This window comes from Haliotis cracherodii, unplaced genomic scaffold, assembly GCF_022045235.1.
Source record: "Haliotis cracherodii isolate W230 unplaced genomic scaffold, xgHalCrac1.p SCAF_1, whole genome shotgun sequence".
Classification (NCBI taxonomy): domain Eukaryota; kingdom Metazoa; phylum Mollusca; class Gastropoda; order Lepetellida; family Haliotidae; genus Haliotis; species Haliotis cracherodii.
Window position 1 is genome coordinate 58585903 of NW_027266264.1, and position 19952 is coordinate 58605854.

At 38.4% G+C, this 19952-nt stretch overlaps 2 protein-coding genes across 4 annotated transcripts in view; one reads left to right on the forward strand and one right to left on the reverse strand.

Moving 5' to 3' along the window:
- Positions 1 to 13395, reverse strand: part of LOC139479864 (nuclear receptor coactivator 2-like) — a 145237-nt gene extending 131842 nt beyond the window's left edge. For all 3 annotated transcript variants that reach the window (XM_071262776.1, XM_071262785.1, XM_071262767.1), the window contains exon 1: positions 13349 to 13395. The gene's annotated coding sequence lies outside the window, so the exon portion shown is untranslated. The remainder of the gene's footprint in view (positions 1 to 13348) is intronic.
- On the forward strand, positions 677 to 10916 carry LOC139456412 (uncharacterized 29.1 kDa protein in cryB1 5'region-like). Its single transcript, XM_071238116.1, has 2 exons — positions 677 to 742; positions 10107 to 10916. Exons 1-2 carry the CDS (start codon positions 677 to 679, stop codon positions 10914 to 10916), a joined length of 876 nt encoding a protein of 291 aa, XP_071094217.1.
- Positions 13396 to 19952: the final 6557 nt, after the last annotated feature.

A 19952-nucleotide genomic window follows, 5' to 3' on the forward strand; every position in this document is an offset into this window, starting at 1 on the left:
CACCAGATTTACCGGAGCAAGCAAATTAGCAGTGTCAACAATCAAATACCCCAAATGTCTAATATACATTTAAACCACTGAAATACCCACTACATACATGACATACCTAACTGCACATGGAGACTTGCACGTAAGTGGCCGATTAATAGTTAAAAAAAGAGTTTTCAATACATACTGATTTCTTATTAAGTAGTTCTTAAACAAGAAGACACAAAGTAATTCTTAATCACTACTTCACTTATTCATGCCAACCAGTAATCATAACAATATTAAAATAGGATATAGCAGAAGTTACCTGTAATGTGGTTATGAGGATTCATCATTACTCCAAGTCCATGAATATATAATGATAATGCTTCCCCCGCCATGATATTGCTAAAAGCGGCGTAAAACCTCACTCATTATGTTTTCCTCAATTACATGGCATTATATACCTCTAAACCCAACAATGGGCATTATTAAGAAAAACCAGGATGCCAAAACTCGGCCAAGGCCTTCAAGGCTGTCCAGTGTCCACACAATGACAGCATGTATTGACCACCAGGACACGGTGGTATCCTTATGAAACCCTGCCACCAGTCTCTATTGATCCCTGCTGGAGGATTCCTCTACTCACTGGGCTGTCTGGCCTTCTCCTCTGTGACCTACAAACACACAAGTGAGGCTGGCTCCCTGCATGCTACATCACCTCCACCTCACAGTCGGCTGTTCCAAGGCCATCAGGAAGCTGGAGATGTGGCAGGTCAGTGGGATGGATTCCTCTGCAGCAGGTGGTATATGGCACCAGGCACCAACCATTAATATTCACAGGGCCTGGGATTATTGTAAGCCTGACAGGATCATTTTTTCAGTCACTGGTTCAAGACATACAATTAATTTTTTTCACAACTCAGAACATTGAGAGTTTATGTAAACCTTCGCATCATATGCGAAAGCTAGTGATTATTAAATGATTATTAATTGGTTGCATATGTGGTAAAGCCTGCAGCAAGGTCAGTATCACGTTTAATCCTGGTAAGGTGTTTTAGACAGATTTGTTAATATCATAATCATTTCACCCAAATAGTAATGGTTTGTACCTCTGCAAACAAAATGAGTCAGAGTGTGCTACAAATGTAGCATCACTAACTATACTAATACTTCAATTCCATATTAATCCCTCATTTGTTTTTGATATTGTTGTCTTTGAATAGTGAGTTTTTTATTCATTTAAATATTTCGGATTACAACCAACCCACCCATGCCTAAAGGCACTTCATGTACCTAACATCCAAAATTATCTCTAGTTTTTCACCAGTTACAACCAGTATTATTCAGCGATGATTGATGAATTTCTTTTAAAAAATATTCTTCTTTGACATAATGCAGTGAGTGATGCATACCAGTGACAGGTGTGAGATGTCAGAACCATACACTAAACAACACCAACTCTGGAATCAATACACAAATATCAAATACTGGTGGTATGACATTGTAAAGATCTGATATTTAACGCCGCACTCAGCAATATTACAGCTATATGACGGCGGTCTGTAAATAATCAAGTCTGGACCAGACAATCCAGTGATTGATGTCATGACCATCGATCCACGCAATTGGGATACGATGACATGCATCAACCAAGTCAGCGAGCCTGACCACCGATCCCGTTAGTTGCCTCTTACGACAAGCATAGTCACCTTTTACGGCAAACATGGGTTGCTGAAGACCTCTTCTACCCTGGAATCTTCACAGGTCACATTGTAAAGAAGTACCGGTAAGTCAATAAGCATTATAATCACAACATGCTTTACTCCAAAAGGAAGTGCCCTATTACAGTCAGGGAGTATGGTTTTACAACGCTTTTCGCAATATTCCAGCAATATCACAGTGGGGCACAATCTATATGGTCTTCACTCATTGTTCCATGTGGGGAATCCAACCTGGGTCTTTGGCGTGACAAGCGAACACTTTAACCACTAGGTTACCCCAAGACTGTCTTACAGACCCTGATACAAATATATCAAATACAGCCCATGCAAGTCTATAATATTTGGCAAGTCTAGATTACTGCAGTCTGAAAATGAAGAGAATCTCTGGGCTCTATATTATATTTTTATTAAGATAATTTAACAACTGTTGTTGTTTTTCTGTACGATATGTTCATTTCAGAGACAAATGTTAATCTAAGTTACCTTGTCAAAAAGCCATATCCATTTCATTACTTGTTTTACAGATGTGCATTTCACTCTTAGCCATTCAAATATATTTCTAAAAATATGAAAAGAGAAATACTCATGTCAACATTTAACTTTAAAATCTACACTTACAATCAAAATAAGACTTCGTCACATGCTGTCTCACTCCAGCATACACTCCCCCCCAAAATGTGTACAGTACACAGCAAAATCCTGCCATTATGGTAATAGGTACAATGTCGTCATTGATTTGTTTTATCTCAAGAAAGTGATTTCTATTGTCGATACCTGCATGCAGGTATTTTTTCTATATAACACATCTGTATAACAGGCAGTTAAGTTGGTCTGGTGCAAGTAAAAATGAAATATTATTCAATAAATCCATCTGCTATCCTGACCTAATTAGTCAGGCACAGATAGAACATGGTCTGCACGATACATCTTGGAGCTGCCTGTTTGTAGGTTTTGTTTGTTGTTTACCATGTTTACTGCATAAGAGAGAAAACAAAGAAAAACATATGGAATGTCAACCCTACAGAGAAACTGCACTGAAGAAAGATTATTGTTCAGATGACGTAATATAATCAGTGTGTGACGTCATGAACAATGGAAAAAACATTCATATCACATTTTTCTCTACAATGAAGCACTGTGATGTCATATTGCTTGAACTGACCAATCAGCATTGACAATCGCTAAAATGCATATATGCAAATATCAGAAAGTTATTATACACAATCATTCCACCTTTATAGGCAATATTCAATATCAATTCATATCTTCAATGTTCAAAATATAGTCTGTCCACTCATCTGAGAAACATACTCTGAAATATACCTCTTTGCCCCATTAAACTGATTAATAATTTGTAACTGTTCATCATAAGCTTAACTGCACTTCCAGGATTCTAATCTTGTTTTCGCCACAGAAACAAACTGTACCGCTGATAATAAGAAACATGTAGCTGATTAATCTGCAAATATGCTGTCATTTATTGCCATTTTCATTGAAAGACCTGCTTCAAACTACTTGATCATGATTCATCATGAATGCTTCATCAGAATTTAAATAATTTGATGCCTCTGACAAAACCTTGAATGTGTATGATGTGTGATGCTTTCACACTGCGTTTTTTTCCAAAGGTAATCATGGTAATAAAATATTATTCCCATTTGATTTTATCAGAAATCAACTTTATGTGCATAATGAACAGTGAAACATAGCCATAGGACTATCTCCACTGAAGCATATGAGCATTTCAAGTAACTATGGTAACAGAAATGTATTGATATCTTTATTGAATCCATATAATTATATATTAAAGAGAGGGTTTATTGCAGCCACCTCACATATCGGGTACCTATTCCTGCTGGGTGAACAGAGGCACATTTGAACAAAATCACTTTCACAGGGTGACTCTACACGTTTTGACACGTGTTTTAGGGTGTATGTACATATTCTGGTTTCCACCATCTGGTCATCTACCATCAGACAAGTGGGTTCTTTTGAGTGCACATGGTGAATGTACTGTACACTAGGGGTAGTGACAACACTGAATAACAACCCGGGCACTAGCGGGATACGACCTCGGCACCTAGCTCTTGCTAGCCTGACCACCCGCCTCTTACAGGATCAGGTGGTCATGCTCGCTGACTTGGTTGATGCATGTCATCTTTGCATGGATCAATGCTCATGATATCAGCCACTGGATTTTCTGGTCCAGACTTGATTATTTACAGACCACCCTCATATAGCCGAATTGCTGAGTGCGGCGCTAAACAATTACACTGCTGTTTAAAGTTACAGTCACAGAGCCTAGGTCTGCCTTGTGGTAGAGCATCTGCCAGGAGAGTGGAAGATGAGGGGTTTGATCATGCCAAAAGACGTTAAAGGTGGTACTTGTTGTTACCCTGTCTGGCGCTCAGCATTAAGAGGCTAAAACAAGGACTGGTCGGCTCAGAGTCAGTATACTCTGTTTGAGTGGGGTATTCATATTAAACTGCAGCATGGTATGTCAGTGGGCTAGCACTATAAAATATGCATTAATCCGGACGCATGCATGCATGATGCTATAAAAGTGCAATAATCTTGAACGCGATGTAAAACCCGATTTCACCTCACATTACAGAGTCCAGATAAGTTTCATATATTTGATACAGAAAGTAAAACCATTACCCAATTAATTTGATTAAAAAGACAAATATGCCTGAAAAATTCAAAACCCCATTAGTATAACAACACTGTGCACAATTACCCAATGCATCCTTTACAAATTGCTTACCGGAACATAAATGTCTTTACTGATCACTATTTACTGATCAACTGCAGGCTTCACACCTCACTGAACTAAACTGCTGTGTATACAAAAAAAGGCTCTACATCTCGTCTGCAGTTAATTAGACATGTATATCGCTGTTGTGAGTTTATGTGACATGTCACACACTTGAGGAAGCACATGAATCAGATACAAATTAGAAGTCACCTGAAACAGCAATTCATGCAGAAATATTTCAAGAAAATCTACTCATTGGTTTAAAAATATCCAACAGACTGCACCTGAGGGAATAAAAATATACTGAAAACCCAAAGAAAGCTATCAATATGAAAGATAACATGAGTAAACTTAATGGTCCATCTGGATGTGAGCAGCCATCCATCTGATTGTTGTATGATGGGAGCAAGAGGGAAGTTAAAGAGCCTAGCCACCTGATGATTAAGAAATAATCCCTCAAATAAAGTTATGAATATGGTTTAATGAAATGATTAAAAAAGGAGTGAGTGTGTAGGGATTAACGCTGCTTCTAACAGTATTCCAGTTTTATCGCGGCGTGTCAGCTAAATGTGGGAGGAAAGCCCGAAGTGATGCAGGTCTCAGACGTTTACCACTTTGGTGAGACCCACAAGCATGGGTATGGTGCTGACAAACTTAGAAACATTATCGGGGTGAACTGGGAGTCAAACCCACAATCAGGAATGCAACTCTGTACAGCATTTGGTTGCTGAAGACCTTTCGAACCCGAATCAGGTGAGCTTTGAGAAGGGGGTGAGAAGGGGTTGGGGGTAAGTGTTTAATGAAATGCAAGGTCTATATCGTCTGTCAGTGAGACTAGGCCACCCAATACTATTCCAAACAGGGTTCCCATTGGGTTCAAACATATGTAATAATTCAATAGATACTACATTTTTTTTCATGGAAATTTGGATGTAACATTAAACACTAAGAGCTCCATTTGTTTTCCAATCAACGTAAAGGGCAGATGGTTTTTTTATGGCCCAAGGGTAGGCTCAGTTTCCAGTCTATCCAATTTGAAAGCATATGACATCTATATCATGAAAACATTGCTCCTGTCAATGGGAGATCAATTCCATCTGTTACTGCACATTAGGAATATGAAATTTCTGCGTCAAGCTGGACCCATGGTTTTGATGGTTATTACAAGCCAATAATCCTTTCAAATAGAAATGAGTCATTTGGGATCTTCATTTATCAGTGGAATTACCAGTAGAGCCATCTTCATCTATCAATTATAGGAATGTGTATGGAGATGGCTGCGATTCAGGAAAAACACATGCTGTGGCCAGTCTTTGATGATATTTCCTGTTATGCTGATTTAAATATCCAAGATGGATCAAATAGTTATCTTTTATTACGCGCATCTAATGTTATTTCCTTGTCTTGTTGAGTGCTAACTTGATTGCCGACTTCTTTACTAAAAATTTATGACTTTGGATTCAGGGATGAATTAATTGTTATTTTTACTTTTCAGCAAAAAATATCTGCTACAGAGGGGCCATCTACCAAAGTGAAATAGTGGTAGTCACTAGAAATGTCACTAGTCCTTGTCTTTACTAGAATCAGACTACCACTATACACGTTATAGTTAAAGGAATTCTTCTTCACAGAAAACATTTGATCTGTTACCATGGTTACCAATGACAAGTGTTACCATGGTTTTACCCTGTAACTTCTTGCAAGAAACTAGTGGCATATCTATCAATCATAAGATTGGTTTACCGATCTTTGTACGCCAAAATTCAATCATCAATCACATAATCATTAAATTGATAGTACAATACCATGCCACATACTTTTAAAGAAAACATTAATCAATTCCTGACAACAGCGATCTGGGTAGCAAGTAGCTGACTCTGTCCAGATCATGTCACATTTACTATGCCTGACAGCGCTTCAGTTAAAGAGCATGGGTCACATGCAACACATCAACATGTTTAAAGAGCTTGTCAGTCAGGGAGATACAATTTAACAACTTCACTGCAAAAGTATCTAGAGCAGTTGATACATATATTGTTGTGATACATATGTCTTCTTGAGTACCATACTGACAGCAGTGAGGGGCACACAAACACTAATAGTACTTGTCAAGCATGTTAAGATTGAAATCACATGTTTAGAGACACACGTAAACAGATTAATATATCTTCTGTTTTTAACTAACTTCCAGACAGATATACATCAATCACCGTGACAAAAAAATCCATTATTTAATTTATTTACAAAAGGCTTCATACAACATGATACAATGGTGCTATAGAGTGCATATAAAAAATGTCCAGCTCAACTGGAAAGATATTTTCACTGACACAGGTCAGCAATGTTATGATATCTAAATCTGGATGTGCACGCCATTTACTAACCACAATATCAGCCCGAGAACACTTTCATTTGCCTGATGCTTCAAACGCTACACCAGGAGTTTAATTTTGTTTGACAGGCATTACTGATAAGTTGATGGATGACAAGATAGACACAATTTTATGGATAACAACTTCTTTAATACTGTGAAAAGCGACGTTTCGGTATAGATCCTTATACCGTTGTCATGCAAGACTGAATGAGGGACATAGTGCAAAATATATATAGTAGGTGGAGGATTAACAGTAGCAACAATTGCATACATGAGTGGGATAACATTGGTAGGTGTGACAACAAAGGGATGGTGCTGTCACAACACGATGGACAGAAAACACATAGCTGGAAGCCAATGAACAGGATAAGTGATTATTGTTTGATGAGTTCATAGTAGGCATAGTTTAAGGCAAGTTTAATGCTGGTATAAACGGCATTTTAGCACTATTATATTAAATTATGTAAGCCCAAAGTGACCACTTTCAGTTATGGTGCCGACAGGCCAGATCTCTATCATGGGAACTCTGAGATACAAGCCCTTGATCATGGGCTAATTGGATATGTAAGGGACACAACTCTGCACTGCAACTTCTGCTGCCATAGACTACTTATCTTCCCGAGGCATAAGCATGCACTAGCCTTTTTGTCAAAGTCTCGTTTCCACCCTTGCCACATCCAGTCCACTTTCCTGTGCTAAATATGATTGGACTATCGCACACATCGATTCACAAAATCAACATCCGCAACTGGTACACCTTCGTGTGAAACTGATTTTGATTAACCGCTGCCTGTCTTTGTTGACACAAATATGTCTTTTCCATCTTTTAACCACCCCCCCTCCACTCAAAGATTGCCCATGTTTTTGTGTCAGGGATGAAATAATGAATGTTTTCATGATACTAGGCCGTCACCTATGTCAGTCGCCATTTTGTGAAGCTACACGAGACAAGAACAGCGATCTGATTGGATATCAAGTTTTCATTACATCATGATGCGAAAATACGGATTTGTTCATTCTGAAAGAAAAGAACCATTTCAGCTGCATGATCTGAACATAATACAAACGAGAAATCTCACCAAGCCTAATGCACTTTCTGTAATAATGTGGGCAACTGAACATTAACGACTACATTGAAGAAATACCAAGATGTTAGCAGTGTTCGAAATATATCTTCATATTTGCTCTCTGATTTTTCATGAACATTGAGTATCACTAAAAAATAATCAGGGTCTACACTTTAAACTAAAAGAATAACCTATACTGCTTTTAAAAGAAATATGTAACCATTGTCTGGTTAATGGTCAGTTGAAGTGATATGAGAATGCATTGTTAGTGCATACTATGTAATATCATCCCTTGTTTATGACATCATAACTTTACAATGTTATGTCATGAGAACAAGAGACTGACTTCAGTGAAGTTTTAATTAAGTTTGGATATTGCTTGTATTTTTCTCCATTTTGTTGGTTCAGAACAACAGATCAAGTGAAGTATCCTTGCCATCTTGACATTTCATGCGTTCATTTCTTTGGTTATATTTTTGCTCGTTATTCTTGATAAATGTCATGTAGATATCTTCTGGTGTTTACAAGTCTAGCACTACATATCGTCAACAATGGGATCCTCTCACATTGACATCATTTTAAGTCAAGATGATGAAGCTTAACTGTGTATATTTGGTCATAGAGGGATTATAAAAGGTGAAATTATTCACATATAGATGAAGTCATTGAAAAAAGATTATTTATTATATACATATGAATGAAATACTGGAATTTATCAGTGACGATAGATCAAGTTATCAGTCACTAGTGACTGATATAAACAAGTTAGTCATGAATGTTAATGTTAGAAGCACAAGTTTATGTTTATGAAAGGAAATGCCACTTTCTTTGAAATATGAACATGATGAATGGAAAAAATGAAATTATTTTAGTTTTTTTGTGCTAAACATTAAACATTGCTAATTATAAACATCAAAATTCAACAATATTTATGGCAAAACACTGATATGTTGTGATATTTTTTAATCGTGATATTGGGAAACATAACTAAAATCAAACTATAGGCATGAATGTACTACATAGCCATTTTCGTGACTCTCACGAAAAGGGAGTTACCGAATCGAAAGTGAGGCTGTGACCTTTTTTCAACCATAGCCTACCTCCGTGTAGGGTATAGTATGGCGGTAACCACAAATCTTGTTGGAAATCGCCCTCGGTTTGTGACACTGTAAACAACTCAATGATCAAGTAAGACAATCTAAACTTGAACATTTGAAAAGACTTAACTTTCTTTAATTGAAATCTACATGTGTATTACATAATTGGTCAATTAAACGACAGGAACGTGATCTGCTTCACAGGGCACTGTCCCACTTTCAACTTGTTGTGATAGGGACCGCAGTCCAATGTTTTCTTTAAATACAATATTTTTTAGCTATTTCCTTTTAGGTCAAGTTACCATTGAGAAGAAAAGAAAATCATAACATCATAAATGTGAATGGGCTTAGTAGCCAAGAGTGTCTCCAAACCAACAACACCGAGGCGAGTGATTTTCAGATTTTCAGGAACAACAGCTTCTAAAACATTAAAGTTTCCAAGCAGGAGACTGTTTCATTCTCTGCTCCATTATCTTTAAGGAATGAAGAGTTACTCAGACATTCCCCTCCACATAACATTTCAGATCTGTGCTTAGGGAAATGTGGACATTGAGAATCATCACAATGGTGGTCCTCTGCTAACAGTAAATGTTCTATTAAGACTTTCTTTTCAGACCCTTGCTGTTTGGAAGCTGATCTATGTTAGTCATAACATGTACTCACGGATAAACATATAAAACTGTTTTTGTTAGGGCAATCATTGATGAAGACTATGCGATTCATATATATATATTTTGTATACATACAAATACGAGTTTACAGTATATATATCTATATAGAATGGAATATTCAAGGTCGCAGTGACCATAAGAACAAACTCCTCATGATGAGTGTTTGCTGCATCAGCTGTAAACTCCAAGTTGGTTGGTTGGTTGGTTTGTTGTTTAACGCCGCACTCAGCAATATTCCAGCTATACCACGGCGGTCTGTAAACAATCGAGTCTGGACCAGACAATCCAGTGATTGACATCATGAGCATCGATCAACGCAGTTGGGATCGATGACATGCATCAACCATGTCAACGAGCCTGACCACCCGATCCCATTAGTCGCCTTTTATGACAAGCATAGTCACCTTTTACGGCAAGAATGGGTTGCTGAAGACCTTTTCTATCCCAGAATCTTCACGGGTCGTACACACCAAGTACTGATAACAAGGAGCAGGTACTGTACCCTATCAAGGTCACTAGTATTGATAACAAGGAGCAGGTACTGTACCCTATCCAGGTCACAAGTACTGACAACAAGGAGCAGGTACTGAACCCTATCCAGGTCACAAGTACTGACAACAAGGAGCAGGTACTGTACCCTATCCTGGTCACAAGTACTGACAACAAGGAGCAGGTACTGTACCCTATCCAGGTCACAAGTACTGACAACAAGGAGCAGGTACTGTACCCTATCCAGGTCACAAGTACTGACAACAAGGAGCAGGTACTGTACCCTATCCAGGTCACAAGTACTGACAACAAGGAGCAGGTACTGTACCCTATCCAGGTCACAAGTACTGACAACAAGGAGCAGGTACTGTACCCTATCCAGGTCACAAGTACTGACAACAAGGAGCAGGTACTGTACCCTATCCAGGTCACAAGTACTGACAACAAGGAGCAGGTACTGTACCCTATCCAGGTCACAAGTACTGACAACAAGGAACAGGTACTGTACCCTATCAAGGTCACAAGTACTGACAACAAGGAGCAGGTACTGTACCCTATCCAGGTCACAAGTACTGACAACAAGGAGCAGGTACTGTACCCTATCAAGGTCACTAGTATTGATAACAAGGAGCAGGTACTGTACCCTATCCAGGTCACAAGTACTGACAACAAGGAGCAGGTACTGTACCCTATCCAGGTCACAAGTACTGATAACAAGGAGCAGGTACTGTACCCTATCCAGGTCACAAGTACTGGAAGAGGACTGTGAATTTACCCACTTTTATTTCAATGACTAGGCAAAATGCACATTATACAATTGAGACCTCATATACATCAAATTCAATTTAAGTGAAGTCTCTACTTTTGATGGTGGTGTTGCTGTATAGCTGAGGTCCACTTGATGAAGGGCCTTGATCAAACCTGCAAAATATAATTAAAATACATCAAAATTAGTAAAAAATATATTTTACCACTCTCTGAATATCCTCGCTGATGCAACTCAAAAGCTACATTAATATGACTTTTCTTATATCTGCAGTAATTGTTGGTAGTTCCCCGGAAACAAATGGCATAAAAATGTTATGGGCCATGTTACTGTATTGAAATAAATAGCCATTCTTGTTCTTGTCAATCAAAAATGAAGGGACTACAAACTTAATTGATATGATGAAAGTCTTGTAATTATGTAGAAATATCTTTTGAATGTTTTACATTTTATTCATTGCTACCAAACAACACAAGCATATAATGAAATTATCTCTCATAAGCAAACTCAAGATGGATAACCCAGTTGTCATCTTGTCGTCAGCTGTTTTCATAACATCAAGGGCACATAACTCTTAAGTCGCTGACAGTGACTCACCTGTTTTCGGTCTGATTTCTATAAGCCATTAAAGTTTGACTATACAAAATTGTGTTTTTCGAAGTAAACGAATGATTATATTGAGTGCGTTTCCCATACTTCAATGAAAGCAATTACTGGTATATTTTTATGCATACGTTTGAAAATGATCAAATTTCAACTTACTGCCGACTTGAAGGTCAAGTTGACATAGCACGCTTGATCTGGGGCTACGCTTGTTCACAGGTCTTGTCGGGTCTTGGTTCTAAAATGTAGCCCATTGCCTTGACACATACTCCATTGGTAGGTAGTTCGAACTATCCTGATTTTTACTTGTGTACCCCTTGACGAAATGCCTACTGCACACTTCATAATTCTGTGTCGGAAGCAAGTTGCTACCATCAGTTGATAGACTATTAAAAACCTCTTCGTCGCCATTCAGGTTTCTTTGGATGGAATAAAACATACATCCTGTGACTGTTTCTTGCGTGGAACAAAACGGAACATACTCCCATGGTGACCCACTTTTATATTTTGACGGTGCCGTTCACCTGTGCAGAAATTGGGTCAGAGCCTCGCCTTCAAAAGGGCTTTCCTCTGTGTATAAATAACTCAGGAATATAGTCTATTGCAGCATCATGCATGCTGTTATGCATCAATCATCAATGAATCGTCACACCACTATTATCTCACGGCATAAGGGTGACATTGTCAAGTCTTACAATATCTTTGCAGAACACATTTCTGTTTGTCCAGATGCTTTTCAAAAAGTATCAATCACAAAACATGTACAAAATCATTGTTGTCAATGACAAAGACTTAAAAAGTACTCTATAGTATACTATCCACAAAAATAACACATTTCTTGAAATACAGGCCACAAACTGCATTTCAACATGTTCAATAGATCATTGAGCACAGCATGATCTGGGCCTACTTGCACAAAACAATCTTAGCGCTAAGACTATTGTTCGTCTGTGTTAAAGTATGGGAGTTAAGATCATCTTAGCACTAAGATCGCTTTGAGCAAGCGGGCCAAGTATATACTTCACTTTCGTTTCTGGAATTTTTAAAACTTACAAAATGCCAAACTTAATAACTTTATATGTAGACATCAGGGACTGGGCATGGACTTCAACACAACAGGGTTATACATGGCACTAGTTCATTAATCCACGCGAACAAGTAGTGCTGTTCTCCAATAAGGTTACATTTCATGATCCAATAGTCCGAAATGAACTGTGGACTTGTTGGGTATGCCAAATGTTGATATTTTTTTGTCCGTGTCCATATTAAATTATGATATTCAACAATGGATTACGGTAATGGCCTAGCATCTGACAGGCTGTCAAAGATGATTCATTTCATTTGAACACATCTTTACATTTACAAGTTTGCGCTGTCATTTGATATGTAGGCCTACAATCCACAAGGCTAAAGATAAGCTGTGCTCTTAGTTTGTCATTTAAAGACTTGGCCTTAAATGTTATTCTACTAAAAAATAAACTTCACTTGCTAAATGGTTAATGTACATTTGCAGTGTGCAAACGTTAGGCTGGCAGCGTCGTTGGCTGCTGTAGTGTTTGAAGACTGCATACTGACAGTGCAACTCCAGAGGTTTGTTTATTTTAGATGTTCGACTTCACGCCTTGATCAGATGACAAAAATCGACCCTGTCTGTCTCGAGTAATAATAAAAAGTCTGAGCCTTACAGCGTTGACAGCAGATTCTACAATTCCTCAACTTTATGCAAGTAACAGTATTTGCATTACCGTTTGGTGACAAATCAGTGAGTGCTGCTGGTTTGTTTACATTACTATTGTTCAAACTCCGGAGTGTCATGCATTGCACGAACTTACCTTAGCCTGCGCCGCCATGTTATTGCTGATCAGCAAATTAAATCGGGATAACAATTTTGTCTGCACTCATACGGCGACTGGAAACAATTATTCCCCAGATGGCCTTCGATCATCCATCTCATAGTCAAGTAGACATTCTTATGCAATGCAGTTTTTTTGGTAACAAGCTAACGGTATCATATGGCTTGTCAAAACATCAACATATATTTCATAACACGCAATCAGGGCGCTACAAAAGTGACGTCACACTGGGAAAGTGGCCAACTTCGGTAGACTATATTCCATACAACTGATAGTATAAAAACATGTATCGTCTGCTTGAATTTTTGTTTACAGTAATGCTGATAAGTAGATAAATGTAAAAATGGACAGACGTGTATGTAAATATATACCAGGGCTATATTACAGACGTTTCACCTGTAAATACACGGACTGAAAAAATAACCTAATTCTATCACATTATAAATAGGGGAACGGACATCCAGTACATATTTTCAGTAATATTTTCGCTGAGCATTATATTGTATTTTTACTTCATGTTGATTGGTTAGTTCTTTCAAATTGTGCCATTGCTTGCGAAAAGAAAAAAGCAACGTGACGTCATATGAACGCATTGTGGCATTGAAATTGAAGATGACGTCATCCATGGTCATCATTAATACATATCTGGCAATCATAGTTTTTAATATATATATATATATCATATCTACATAGAGAGAGTATCTCACCAAAGTGTCTTTTGATATCAAATATTTCAACGAGTGGTGATATATTTGATATCAAAAGACACGAGGGCGAGATTTTATTTATCATCTTTCCCACTTTTTCAGTTTGTAGACAGTAATAAGCAGTGTAAAAAGTACTGCTCACAGCTTCAGTGGCAGAGTCATTAGTGACGTCATTTGATTGTGATGTAATGTAACCAATGATGTCACAATGGTCTGCAAAACATTGTGATGCAATTTCATTGCAGCGATATCTACAATGTAGATATCGCTTGATCTCACCCGAGCGATATCTCCTGTTATATAGAGATTACTACACGAGTCTCTGTCAGATACCATTGATCTTACAACGAGTTGTAAGATCAATGGTATCTGCCAGGCACGAGTGCAGTAATCTGTTTCTTACACACCCTAAAATCGCACCTTTGTAGCATCGAATCAATGCATTTTGTCTATTCTGATGATCGCAGTAGCGCATTAATACATAACACCACTGGCATAAGTGACGTCATCCTATGTATTGCTTACTACTTATAAATAATGTGACCCTACACAATGACATCACTACCGGTGACCGACTTTTACGAAAAGACGTGTTCAATGTCAACTGTACGCGGGATTTCCAGAGGAGGATTTTCGTTACTTGAGGGATCGTATATACATAAAAGTGCCACGTAAGTAATCAGAAACATTCTGACAATCTGCGTACTGTTATTTTTTACCATTTTTTTCCAATGTAACAAAGGGAATTAGAAATGCAGACAACTACCGTCATCGTTGAGCGTGATTTAGCGTCAGTCATGGCGTCACACAGGACGGAAACTGTTACGGTTTCTGTTGAATTCACCACATCATTGTAATGTATATATTTGAAATTCCATAATTAGTGCAATGATACTCTTGCTATGTATATTTTTAAACGCGCGATCGAGCCAGTGTATGCAACAATTAGACGAAAGTACCTCTAAAATGTTACACAGTGTAAAATCTGAATTTTGCTTTGTTTACTTTTCAGCAAATACAGTTTTCCGAGCACAATGTTCGTTTCCCCACCCAATTTATTTAGCATGATTTCATCTAGATTATTTGCATTGGTGACAAAGACCATTTGTCATTTGTTTCAGAAATGTATGAGGAATTCGGGGATGCATGTGTAGCAGCTGAGTTTGAAATATACCTGATCGAATAGGCGTCTCATAACCGGCATTTTGTAAACATAATCCAATATGGCGGAACATACACTTCGGCGTTCGTGTATGCGTATTTTCCAAAACACCCCAAAAGGATTCAAGGCTTATCAGCGACGTTTCAGAATTATCATTGGTGATTTGATACCCGTGATCACTAATATGCATTTTTTTTTTCAAGTAAATATCCGATATGTAGATTTCAAAACACACAGTAAATAACGCCGTGAATTGTGATTTGGCGAGATTTACGACGTACCTAATTTTCAGAAGTCATTTTCATTAATCTTGCTTTGCCTAAAATGACGGTAAATGATAGACAGAAGGGGGAATTTAAAACTGTGATGTGTATTAGTTTGAGTGATCTGTGTTGAATTTTATTCGATTTCTAAGTGTTGGTTGAAGAGGAGGGACATGTGTCGTTGTGGTATCCAGGGGGTTCATACTATAAAAAAAACCCGTTAAAGTTGACATAACAACATATAGCGTAACTGGATGATAATAATAACGAACAAACTCGCAGAAGAGGACGAGTTTGTTTATTATTATCAATGATAATTACATGGTCCTGTGGTTCAACACAGACGTAGGTGAACATTCGACTGAAGCACGAGCAACTTATCTATGACTTGCAATCAGAAAAGTAGTCCGTCATCATCTGACCTCAGGTCATCACCATAGAGTAGCCAATCACCGGCCCGGAATTCGATCTCAAACATGTTTGATACCAGTTATCTCAAATGGGTTTCTCACCCACAGTTGTGTAAGAAACAATTGTTCACAGCGTTATATCTCTCACTCACCCATTACCACTCACCCACCTAGCATAAATTGCACAGTGGACATGTTGTCTCTAACGACCGTCTTTGTACTTGAACAATTCGTGATTTCCAAAAAATCAGTTTAACATAACAAGTTTTAATACGAACCCCCAGGCAGGTAAAAAGACGATATTTTGAGTATGCATGTTACAAATACAATAGAAACATGAGTTGAACACTCAGACATGACATCGAGGCTATCACGGTCACAAATATTCCAGCAATGTCAAGGCTGTCTGCGTGTAAGTCGTGTCTGTGAGATTAGGTGAAATTTCCGTCGCATCCAAGATTATTGCATTTATATATAGCGACGCGCGTGCGTGCGTGCGTGCGTGCATGCGTGTGTGTGTGTGTGTGTGTGTGTGTGCTGGACCGGACTAATGTCGAGTTATAGTGCTAGCCCACTGAGATACCATGCCACAGATTAACATGAATACCCAAGTCAGACACAGTATACTGACTCCGAGCCGACCAGTCCTTGTTTTAGCTCCGTATAGCCCCTTAATGCTGAGCGCCAGACAGGGTAACAACAAGTACCATCTTTTAACGTCTTTTAGTATGACGCGGCCGGGGATCGAACCCCTGATCTTCCGCTCTCCGGGCGGACGCTCTACCACTAGACCACGGAGGCGGTCGAGTCTGTGTGTACCAGACAAACCAATAGGTTTATGTGCGCAACGTCCAACATGATCGGAAGACCCTAACCACCATCTTATTATAACGAAACAGTGTGAGTGAAGGGGATTCCATATCTCAGCATATGCTGTAAATCATTGATTAACACCCATGCAGATATGTGTGTTTGTTTGTTGTGTTAAAGCCTCACTCAGCACTATTCAAGTTAGCTATATATGACGGCGGCCTGGACCAGAAAATCCAGTGATTGACATCTTGAGCATCTTGAGCAAGTTGTATACGACGACGTGCATCAACCAAGTCACTCGATCCTGTTAGTCGACTTTGGACGTGTCGCTGGATCCATTTTCCCCCATGCAGGAATGTGTTTCAACAGCGAACCCTCAAACACGTATTAAAGAAGTCATCCAACAATACCCGAAGATTGAAAGACCTAAATTAATCATACATCACGGTGGAATTCCCTTTCTATACACGTGACTTCAGTGTTATAACTACAAGTTCAAACAACCGAAATTGAAGAAACCCCGTGCGCCTTAACATAACTTTGATGTAAGCCTTGTTTTGGGATTAAACAGCGCTGATGATACCGTTTAGTCACACATCACACCAGTGACCTTGTCACGTACAACACGCGGGGCGGCGGGGTAGCACAGTGGTTAAAGAGTTCGCTCGTCACGCTGCAAGCCTGGGTTCGATTCTTCACATGGGTACAATGTGTGAAGCCCATGTCTGGTGTCCCCTGCCGTGATATTGCTGGAATATTGCTAAAGCGGGGTAAAACTATACTCATTCACTAATACAACACGTGGTGACTTATTCCAGAGCAGAAGCGGTTCCCATTCTCTATATCTACAGGGATATCTTGAAATTTCAAGATACATACTAAGTTGAAATTTCAAGATACACATCTTGAAATTTCAAGATCATAAGTTGAAATTTCAAGTTATCATCTGGAAATTTCAAGATGCCAAGTTGAAATTTCAAGATACATAAGTTGAAATTTCAAGATACTAAGTAGAAATTTCAAGATACTAACTTAATATTTCAAGATTCACACTAAGTTGAAATGTCAAGATAATCATCTTGAAATTTCAAGATATTATCTTGAAACTTCAACATAGTATCGAAAAAGCAAAAACAAATGACCCTTAAAGGCTTCCGTACTTTTACGCAGCTTTTAGCAATAAAACGTAATATCACGACGGGGGACACCGGGAAATGGAGGGGATTCGAATTAATCCAAATCTTCAGTGTGACGAGTTAACGCTTTAACCACTTAGGCTAACCCACCGCGCGCGAACGCACGCACGCACGCACGCACGCACGCACGCACGCACACACACACACACATTTGGATATAGAAGATGAAGAAGTTCTCAGCATCAGACGAGTGTCGTAAGAGACGACTTATGAAGTGCAAGTTGTCACTATGTGTGCCTGGATGCGTGCCATCATTCTCGGCGACGTGGAACTTTGCTCTTGCTGTTGACAACTGGTTCGTCTAGACCATACTCGTCATGATAAACTGTGACATTGCTACAAATCACTCTTATTCGCCATTTACCGTATTTACTCTCATAGTCACGGAGACCTAGGTTTACTCCCATTAGAACTTCAGCCCAAAATAGGTACAGGGGTTATGTATCTTTGTTTGTTTCTTGTTTAACGCCGCACTCAGCAATATTCCAGCTATATGACGGCGGTCTGTAAATAATCGAGTCTGGACCAGACTATTCAGTGTTTGACACCATGAGCATCGATCCACGCATTTGGGATCGATGACATGCATCAACCAATTCAGCGAGCCTGACTACCCGATCCCGTAAGTCGCCTCTTACGACAAGCATATAGTCGCCTCTTACGACAAGCATGGGTTGCTGAAGACCTATTCTACCCCAGATCTTCACGGGTCAGATCACAACTGGCCTGACCTCATCATTGGCACCCGGGACAAAACCAAACTTGGAAGTCAAGATGCCAATAGGGGCGTTCGGATAGCCTACAGTGGTTAAAGTGTTCGCTCGTTGCGCCGAAGACCCGGGTTCGATTCCCGACATGGGTACAATGTGTGAAGCCCATTTCTGGTGTCCCCTGCCGTGATATTGCTGGAATATTGCTAATAGCGGCATAAAACCATACTCACTCACTGACCCATAGTATATCTAAAATTTATAGATGCATCTTGATATCTCCTTTGATACAAAGACTTTGTCAAATTAAGCACTTTTCGTGAATTTGAAGATATACATATGTTTGCTGCATCCGTTATAGAATTATAAGTTGTGGGTTAAAATTAGTTCCATATTCTTGCAGGTACAAAATACATTCTACTACATAACATGGGGCATAAAATAAAACATGACTTTCATCTTCTATTACCTAAAAGACTTGAGGATCATATAATTCACATTTACCTTTTCGAAAGATAATTCATATATGATTAAATTTTAACAAAGATACAGAGCTAATATCTCTTAAATACAGTTCACATTAAAAACTAAACGTACATAAATAGTAGAATTCAAGAGATTTACAGGAACACATCGAGGCATGCCAATCTTCTTCAAGCAAGTCTACAACATGTTGCCGTAATGACTCAACAAACGTACTACAATTTCCTACCTCTTTCTATAACCAAAGCCATATTTGTAAAGAAGATTTCTTCTAACATAAGTGGCCCGATTCGGATGGCATCTAATCCCATGTATTTTGTAACATTATAACTCTCGTAAATATATCTATCATTGCACATCGAAATTATTCGGACCCCGAATTTGATAAAACTCACATAGTATTTAACAAAAAATGGACGTCTGCCAGAATATCCATATATATATATTTATATGTAACAGGATTTGGTGTACCTTTACTAGTATGTAAAATATGAACTTTTTCTACACTTTCTCTCACATTAAATTCCCATATTTCACTACTATATATAAGTATTGGTAAAATTTTCCTGTCAAACATTTGAAATGAGTCCTTTATAGAAACATGATATATCCTAATTAGAGATATTATGTGCATTAAGGTTTTTATTCTCTTGCTCGAAAGCTATATTTACACACTGTGTCCACACTTTTATTGGGGTGACCATTAACCCAAGGTACTGATAAGAACTATTTAATTTTTTTTCAAACAGCGAAATATGTCCACAATTATCTTTGAACTGGAAATATTGATCTCCATTACCCATTTATAAGAATACTCTGATAGAAGATTTAAACGCTTT